General features: G+C 37.2%; 1 protein-coding gene across 1 annotated transcript in view; it reads left to right on the top strand.

The window, feature by feature from the left end:
* Nucleotides 1-3,789: 3,789 nt before the first annotated feature.
* Nucleotides 3,790-10,130, top strand: part of PKD1L1 (polycystin 1 like 1, transient receptor potential channel interacting) — a 161,396-nt gene continuing 155,055 nt past the window's right edge. The window contains exons 1-2 of the mRNA XM_036739640.1: nucleotides 3,790-3,901; nucleotides 9,390-9,513. Of these exons, the coding sequence (XP_036595535.1) occupies nucleotides 3,790-3,901; nucleotides 9,390-9,513 (236 nt within the window). The remainder of the gene's footprint in view (nucleotides 3,902-9,389; nucleotides 9,514-10,130) is intronic.

The following is a 10,130-nucleotide window of genomic DNA, read 5'->3' as shown; positions in this document are numbered from 1 at the left end:
AGAACCTATATCGGATTACATGCCATCTTGGAGTGGGAGGGGGGAGGAAAGAAGGAGAAAAAATTTGGAACTCAAAAACTTGTGGAACTGAGTGTTGTAAACTAAAAAAAAAGAAAAAAAAGACCTGAGACTAGAATCCAGGTCTAACTTGCAGTGACTATCTCTTAAGTATTTGCTTATAAGCATTTCTTTGCATAGTTATTTGACTGAATTGTAGAGGTTCCTATTTACCACAATTTGGGGTGGTTTTTTTTTTTCTACTTTAGGGATATCCATTTTTAAAAACAGCTAATTCTCAGAAATATAATGATCCAAGACAATCCTAAAAGACTAATGATGAAGCATACTGTCTGCCTCCAGAGAAAGAACTGATACTGTTTGAATACAGACTGAAGCGTGCTATTTTTCACTTTAATTTTTTTTCTTGTACTTGAGTCTTGTACAGAGTGACTAATATGGAAGTGTTTTACATGATTGCACACGTATAACCTACATCTGATTGTTTACCTTTTCAGGGAGGGGTGGGAAAGGGAGGGATAGAATTTGAAACTCAAAACTTTAAATAAAGATGTTAAATAATTAAAAAAAGATGGTCTAGATATCCTAGCATTCACTTTTGCCCTGGAAGTAAAATGAACATCCTTTCCAAAAAAACCCAAATCAAAAATCAATTAGCTAGTCTTTTAGAGTAGATTTTGATGGGACCACTGTCCTTCAGTCACTTGGGCTTGAAATCTTACAATCATCTTTGATTGTTCTCTGTAGTTGACCCTTAACATTTTATTGGATTGGAAGTCCCCTCGATTCTACTTTCACAGAATCTTTCACATTCACCTTTTCTCCTCTCACTTGGTTACTTCTTGATTTCAGTCCCTCATCACTCTTGCTGGGCTACTGTAATAGTCTTCTCACTGCTCTCTTAGAACTGAGCCCATTTCTTTCCCAATCTATCCAAACGTGATAGAATACATACACATACACAGCTTCAGGTGTTTTGCATCTATTTTTTCAAAAAATTTTGAGTTACAAATTCTCTTCCTCCAACCCCTACCCCACCCATTGCGAAGGTGAGTAGTATGATACCCATTATACATAGGAAGTCATGGAAAACATTTCCATGTTAGCCCTGTGGCAAAAAAAAAAACCCCAAACAAGAAAAATTAAGTGGAAAAATATGCTTCAATCTGCACTGACGAGTTTTGTCAGTTCTTTCTCTGGAGATGCGTAGCATTTTTTATCGGGAGTCCTTTGGAAATGTCGGTGGCATGATAATCTTAAGCCACCTGACTAATTACTTTCCTTCTGAAAAGATTCTGTTGGATCCCCTGATACATGAACTCCTTACCCTGCCATTTATGACCCTTCACAATCTAGCTCCAACAGATGGTTCCACACCTATTTCATATATTTCTCCTCGCACACTGGAGAATTCTATTAACTAGCTGTTCTATGAACTAGTTGTTTCCTGAACTCAACATGAATTTGCCACATCTCCATGAATTTTCTTATTTCTGCTTCATTGCTTAGGTATCAGCTCTTCCATGAGGCTTTCTGATTTCTCCCTCCATCCCTCCTCAGACTTTCCCATAGTAGAGTATCTGAATCACTCCTTTGCCGCTATCAGGTAAAACATGTTGCTTAAGGCAAGGATGGTTTTGTAATTAAATTCGACAAGCATCAAGCATCTGCACAGACCTAGGAACTGGGAATAACAAAAACACACTAGGACCTGGCATCATTCTACTGAGGGGTTGTAACATTGAGGACATAAGTAAATATAAGTGACTCCAGGGTCAAATAGCCAGTGTCAGAAATGAAACTTTAAACTAGGTTTCTGGCTTCCAAAGCTGACATTATGCAAAATGTCCCAATGCTTCTCATCCATAACCTCTCACCTTGTGTAGGGCAGATAGTTAATAAATATTGAACTTAATTGGCTTATTAAGTACCATTTGAGGGTTATCCAGAGCATCCTCAGGTTTTTTTTTGGCTAGTCATCAGCTGTGTTACCTTGACTTGCTAGAAGTACTTGTCTGTTCCTGATCTCCATAGAAATGAAATAGATATCCTTAACCAAAGTGCCCTTCCCTAAAGAAGCACCCACTTATGTCTATTTTCAGTTGCAACATATAAATTGTGGTACTGTATAAACATTATTATATTTGAGCAAGATATAATGCAGAAAAGGAAATGTGAATTTTCTAGAACTATTGCTTGTCACTTTTTATAGCAAATCAACAGAGTAGGAAAGGGAACTTGGGATCATGTTTACATCATTTTTGAAAGCTATGCTGTGTTTTGCACTTAGTGGAATAGCATTTCGAGCCAGTAAAGAACTAGTTGAGTCAGAACTTAATTATTGTTTCAGTACTTTGCTACTGAGTTAAAGGGGACCCTTGAAAAGTGATTGAAGGTTGTGCTTCAGAATTTGGTTGGTGTTGATAATAGCTCACATTTATATAGTACTCAAGGTTTTCAAAATGCCTTATGTGATTTCATTTGATCTTCACAATAACTTTTAGCTAGGCTTTATTTTTCCCATTTAACAGATGAGGGTGCTTGAGGTTCATTGTTTTAGCCAGGCTCACATAACTGGCATCTGAACTGATACTTGAACTCAGGTCTTCTTGCTACTAAGTCTGGGACTTTATCCACCATGTGTCTCAAGTGAGATATTTGTAAATCACTTAGTACAGTGCCTAGTACATAGTAAGCCCATAATTACTTTTCTCTTCCTATAGCCCTTACTTTACAGATTCTAGATGCCATTTATATACTTTGCCATCAGCCAATATAAACTGGAAATAATACATCACCTTCCTTTAATCAGGTGGCTTGAGTAGGAGGAAGTCCCTTTTGGCTCTAGGCTCCATGTGATTTAGATGTATAAACAACAAAAGTTCTTTTTCTGCTAATTATATGTACCATGTCGATAATATCCAGCTTCTCCCTAGCTTGTATTAACAAATGCAGCTGCCAGATAATGGAAAGAAGAGTATTGAATTCTAGTTGCAGGTCTGCCACTAAAAAATAAAGTAATCCCACAATCCAACCCCCTCCTTTTTATAGATCAGGAAACTGAAGTTTAAAAAGGTGGAGTGATAGCTAATAAAGGGCAGGTCCAGGCTTTGAATCCACGTTTGCAGACTCCCCATCTTCATGCAGCATATTAATGTGAGTTATTTCATCAACAAGCCTACTGTATACCAGCATGCCTGTGCTAGCAAGGTACTGGGGAATTCAATGACAAACAGAAAATAGTCCTAACCACTCTGGTCTTGGGTTTCCTCTATAAAATGAAAAATGAAGGAAACAAAACACCTGTGGTCTGCCTTCAAATGATACATGTTCTAATAATGAATCTGGGGGAAATACCACAAAAACTTTTTAAAATGGACTTCTGTTCTTAAACTCATTCAAGACACTTTATGCACTATGTGAAGGTCCAACGCTCGTCCTTTTTCTTCCACAAGTAAACCACTCACTACAAATACCTCTTAGAGACACCATTATAGCAAGTAAGGTTGGTAGGGATTTAAGACCTTCAAGTTCTTCAGGGTAGGTGTTATTGTCCCAGGAGAAGTGATGTGCTATTGCAAGTTCCTTTAAGAAGAGAAGGGGGGCAGCAGCCACCTTTACTATTATCCCCATTTTGGGCAGAGGAAGGGGGAAGCTTTTGCTTGGTGGTTCAGCCCCAATCCCTAAACAGAACAAGGGGGGTGGGGATTTTCTCATCTGTATCTGATTCCCCAGGCTCATTCTGCATTAAGTACAGGAGCTGTTGTCCCCATGGAAGGAGGCTATTGGAAGCAGGGGTGGAGACTACTAATCCAAGCAGCGTTTCTCTGGATCCTTTTGGCAGCTTCTCCAGGGAACAACTCAAAGGATGACTCAGAGGATGGTAAGTTTACAAAGGCTAAATGGATTTATTCTTGTTTTATTTCCCAAGGGTCTCTACATCCTTTAAACTTTAACAAGTCAGTCCCCCATTCTGCTTAGAGTTACAGTAAGTCCTGTGGGCAATACAACATATTTTAGGGAATTATCAGTGAACATAATTAGTGAATTTGTTCTGTCCAGAAAAGTCTGCTCTTTGAAGATTCTTGTTTAAAGTTTAGAATAATGCAACAATTGAATCTTCCCTTTTCCACCTGACTTAAGACGCTATTCCTAAAGCTATTGTTTTCGGTCTTTTTAGTGAGCAAGCTGACCTCCTCTAGTTCCTTATTCTTATCTGTTGCTGTGACTTTGTACTTGCCAGCTAACAAATGTTCTAGGACTGACTTCATTTTCTGTGAAAGCTTAGGTTGTTTTCTAACATGTATAATAAAAGTATTTGACCTGTCCCTGGGCTTAGCCCCAGGATAACACAGGTGTTAAAATGTGCCTGGAATTTTGCTTTTTTATTTCCATGGCAACTGACAATCTCTGTAAAATGAGTTAAATCATGCTATATTTTACTTTATGTAATGCTGGATAATTGATATATATTATGTTAATTTGATTAGACTAATTATTTAGAAGATGTCTTTCTTCTTTCCTACCTTCTTCCTCCTTATAAATTGTACATCACACCTGGTATCTTCATTCTCTTTGAACAGCTGTTTCTAGTTGATTGGTTTATAATGCAAAAATAAAGGCAAATAACATGAAGGTGGCATTTATTAGCATGGCTAGGCAAATGAGCAACTGCATGAACTGATTGCATAGACAGCCAAACTTTGTTTAAAGAGAGGAACTAAGTAAGTGCTTCATTGGATCCATTTGCTTGTAAATAACAGATCCTACCTTCTAGAGGTACAGGCCTTTGGCTGGTCTGGCATCCTTGCAATAGAGCAGTTTGTTTTCCCATCTTGGAAAACTGTATATATGACAACTTGTTATGTATACAATATAACAATTTGTAATCCAGTTCAGTAAGCATTCATTAAACACCTATTCTGTGTTACATCTGTTAGGTGAAGAGAATGTCTCCTACCTCACATGTCCCAGTAAAACATAACCTTCTTGAGGGGAAAGGCTGTTTTTCATGTTTGTTTCTATATCCCCAACATCTAGCACAGTGCCTTACCCATAGCAGAAATGTAGTAAGTACTCTTTAAGTTTAATTGAATGTTAATTTTTGGTATATATTTTACCATGTAATAGCTACTGTAGTTTTGAAAGCTTTACACCCAACTAAGAGATATTCTGAACTTGAAATTAAAGTTCAATCCTTATCTCTATCACTTACTAATTGCATGACTAATTGTATTCCTGTCACATGACACTCCATCCACCAACCCTTGGGAATATTCATTGGCTCTTCCACATGCCTGCAATTTTCTCCTTCATCTGTCTCCCTGCCTCCTTCAAGTATCAGCTAAAATCCACCTTTCTACAAGAAACCTTTGCTGGTACCGCATTAATGCCAGTACTTTGTCTCTATTGATTTCTTCTAATTTATCCTGTATATACTTTGTTTATACATCGGTGTTTGCATATGGTCTCTACAATTAGATTCTGAGCTTCTTGAAGGCAGGGACTGGTTTGTTTTCCCCCCTTTCTTTGAATCCTTAGTGCTTAGCTCAGTGCCAGGCCTACTGCAGACACTTAATATACGCGTCTTATTTGACCACGGACAATTCATACAACCACAGTAACTCAGACTTTAATTTCTTTGCGTATAAAAAATGGTGTTTGGAATAGATGTTCCCTGGATCCCTTTCAGCTCTGAAAATAAAAAATTCTATGATATAAATAGATGGTCCTCTGAAACTTTGTATTAAAAGTGAAGCTAACTTAGTTTAGAAACTGATTCTTTGACTTCTTTTTTGGATGTGTTCTTAGTTAACATATCCACCAAGCGGGAAAAGACAAACAACTAATCATAAGTACTGTGTGTCTGCCTTCTGATAGATAGATCATGGAATAAAATGATGTGAATAATATGGATAGGAGTAATGTTATTAGTAGGACAGACTTTGAAAAGTCTTCCTATATACATTATTCTACTTAGAAAAAAAATCCTAACATAGCAGCTCAGATTTGGAATCAGAAGATTAGTATTTAGTCCTAGTCCTACCACTGATGTGGTCTTAGGTAAGTAATTTCACTTCTTTGTGCCTCACTTTTCCCTTCTGTAGAGTGGTGATAATAATAGTTGTACTCTACATCATAAGATGGTTGTGAAGATTGCATTGAATGTGAACTGTTAATGCTGATGCTTCAAGGACCCAAGAAAGGAGGGAGAGAGAGAGAAAAAAAAACTTCCATTGGTACCTCACCATTTTGAGGTTATGCATATAAATATAATTTTAACTGGAAATATCTTTGAACTGAGCTGGGTTTCCTTATTTCATGACAGATTGTAAGCTTTTGATGTAACATATCATTTAACAGGAGGCCCTCAAATCTATCTTATCTGTTGGTCTCTAAAAGATTTAATTTTATTTTGTTGTGGGTTTCTCTTCCTACTCCACATTCCTAGAACTGAATTTGATCTCTCTACAAAAGTTGTGTGGAGCATTTTAAAATGTCTCAATTGAAACTTGAAAATAGTGCATTTCCTTAATTCCTAGCTTTTGGTCCCTTTCAAATCTCCTTCTTTGACCCCCACAGGTGGCAAACTAGATCAAAGGTATTTTACAGCTAGGATTGGAAGGCTAGTTAGAAGATGATCACAGTTTAAAAAAAGGATTAAATCTGTTTTGGCACCGGCTTGTTAGGTCAAACTTGTAGATAAGTGCAAACATCCCTTAGCTTTCAACTGGTTGTTTATTCACCTGTCTCTTTGTAGCTACAACAATAGTAAAACAAAAGTCAGTTAAAATAATATTTCTTAACTACAAGTTTCAGGTATATAATATGTAACTGTAGCTAAATGTATATTTAGATAAATTAGCAGAGGCCTATGGCTATCTTCTGTCATATGCACATGTGTAAATGCCTAATAGCATATGTTAAGGATGAATTTTTCCTGTTGATAATGTCCATTCTTCTCTTCCTCACTTTCTGCTGATACCTTTTCCTTTCTCCTTACATTTCAGTACTAATCCATGCTATATTTTGTAGTAGCATTTTCCCTTAATTTTATAAATGATATACACCAAGCATAGTTTAATATTTAGTTATTTTAAAAGATATAATTTGGGGTGGGGGATGAGTTTTTTCTTCAAATGTTTAAAAGCTGCCATGGCAGCCTCTTGTGTTAAATTAGGGCCCTGGATTTGGGATCAATAAGATCACAAATACCACCTTAGACATCTACTAGCTGGGTGATCCACATGGAAGAGGGATTAGACTTGTTCATTTTCACTCCATGAGGAAAAAACTAGAATGAATAGATAGAAGTTACAGGGAAACATTTCTATTCAATAAAGGAAGACCGTCCTAATAATTAGTCATTCCGTAGTGCAATGGCCTGCCTTGCTAACATATTCAGTCCTTTTAGTAAAGGTGTTTCAGCAATAACTCTGTGATTACTTATTGACTAACTGATAGAATGCCTTAAGTTTTGCAAATATATTATTGCATAATACACATATTACTGCATTTGAAGCTTATAATCATAATAGCTAACATTTCTATAGTGCTCACTATGTATCAGGCACTGTGCTAAGTATTTTACAATGATCTCATTTGGTCCTCACAACAACCCTGGCAGGTAAGTGTATTTTTATCCCCATTTTACAGCTGGGGAAATTGACGTACAGAGAGGTTAAGTGTCTTGTCCAGGGTCACACAGCTAGTGAGTGTCTGAAACAGGGTTCAAACTCAGGTCTTCTTGACTCCAAGTCCCATATTCTATTTATTCCATCACCTTGCTGCCTTCATGCTGTGCTGCCTTTGTATTTGTGTATCTTTTGTATGATAGAGAAGCAGAATGGCACAAGAGATACAGCTCCAAGAATCTTTTTCAAATAATTTTTTCCACATTTTTCAAACCGGTCAGTTATGTTCATGCATTGAAAAGGAGTTGTACTATGGGATTACCAAGAGTTTTTATATTACCTTAGAGTTCTGAGATTCTGTGATTTCATGATCTGTTATGTGATCAAGGAACTCTCCCTCTCCCTCGCCCTCTCCCTTTTTCTCTGTGTCTGTCTCTCTGTCTCTCCCTTTCTTAAACTGAGAGAGTCCTTAGAGATTACTTAATTAAGCTCCCAGATTTTACATATGAGGAAACTGAGGTGTAGAACAGTTGTGATTTTCACAAGATCACACAACTAGTAGAAGAAGGATGCAAGGAGAACATTTGTAGAATATACTTTAAGCTGACAGTGAGGCAGAGAATTTGAAATCTTCTTTTCATTTTTGATTTAATCTCCTTAAGTTATGCTCCATAATGCTGACCCCAGTAGTAGGCAGAATGATGTTGTCAAAAGCTATTGCTTGTCATTCCCAGACTTCCTTCAGATTCAGTTTTGATCAATACTTTAGCTGTTATCACAAAATAAACCTTCCCACAAGTTTCCCAAAATCATAGCATTTTAGAGTTGGAGAAAGACCTGAGATGCTTAAATTGATTCAGTTAGGAGAAAAAAGTCTAAAAGTGTTAGGAAGTATCAGGAAATAAAAAAAGATTTCTGAGAAAAGATTTTTAGAGCTGTATCTCTTGTGTCATGCTGCCTATTATACAAAAGATACACTAATAGAAAGGCACCACAGCATGAAGGCAGCAAGGTGATGGGATAAGTAGAATATGGGACTTGGAGTCAGGAAGACCTGAGCTTGAATCCTGTTTCAGACACTTACTAGCTGTATGACTCTGGACAAAACATTTAACCTCTCTGTACAGTTTCCCCAACTGTAAAATGGGGATAAAAATAACACCTCCCAGGGTTGTTGTGAGGACAAAATGAGATCATCATAGAGTGCTTAGCACAGTGCCTGGAACATAGTAAGCACTATAGAAATGTTAATTATTGTGATTATGAAGATCAAATGCAAATATGTGTAAAGTGCTTCACAAACCTTAATGCATTATATCAATAAATATTTGTTAGCATTATGTCAATAAACATTTATCAAGTGCTTACCATGTGCCAGTCACTGTGCTAAACTATATAAATGCTAGTTATTGGCCTCACAGCTAGTGAGCCAGCCTCAGAGTCAAGACCTGGCTTCTAGTTTCACCTGTGACGCATGCTACTTCTAACCCTGGGTAAGTCACCCACCCTCTCAATGCCTCCAGGCAACTCATTAAGATTCAAAGTTGCAGAATAGTTGCAAATCTACATTGAGATTTCCTACAGCAATGAAATCAAATATGTGGACCCAATATATTTTGAATCAAGGTACAATTCTCTCAAACCAATGTGTTGGAATGTTTATGAGAGCAAAATACGGAAAACGTTCAATGTATTCATTAGCTATTATGAGAACGCATTTCCTTTGCTCTGCTTCAGGAACATGCTGGTTCCTTGGCTGCAATAATCCTCAGGTCCTCAAACAAGAAAAAGCAGAATACCTTACCATAAGTGATTGTGAAAGAGGCATTTCTGATTACTCCAAATTATGTGTCCCAGAATAGTAAGACAGACTTTAGTATTTCAAGTATCTGGGATTCCATCAGTATGGCTTCTCCTTGTATTGATGGAGAGCATAATCTCTCCACTGCTTAGGAGATGATTTTCAGGAACTGCACAGATGTGGGTTCTGCCTCCAATGATACATGTGTGCAGCTCACAATCCACCCATCTCTGCCAAGACCCTGCAGCTCTTGTCCACATCTTTGCATAAATCTGCTGCAAGAGGTTCACCTAGCATGGGGGGAGAAGAGGACACCTTGCTCTTCATCAGAGGTTCTTAACCTTTTTGGGGTCATGGATCCCTTTGATTATGTATTGAAGCCTATAGACCCCTTTTCAAAGTGATGTTTTTAAATGTTTTCAAATGTTATATATCAATTTTAAGTAGCCCAAGATGCATAGGATTACATTTCAATTACATTGAAATGCAATTATCAAAAGATTTTAAACCAATTCACAGATTTCCTGAAATCTATCGATTGGCCCCAGATTAAGAGCTCTGCTCTAGATCTCTTGACATTCAGTTATCCTGAAAAATGTACCAACCTTCAGTTAACCTCATGATGAAACTCTCCAAACTTTTCCATTTTACTTTAAACAGAAAGGGAATGCTGAGCT

The sequence above is a fragment of the Trichosurus vulpecula genome, chromosome 9, assembly GCF_011100635.1.
Source record: "Trichosurus vulpecula isolate mTriVul1 chromosome 9, mTriVul1.pri, whole genome shotgun sequence".
NCBI lineage: Eukaryota > Metazoa > Chordata > Mammalia > Diprotodontia > Phalangeridae > Trichosurus > Trichosurus vulpecula.
This window is presented reverse-complemented; position numbering and strand designations above follow the sequence as displayed.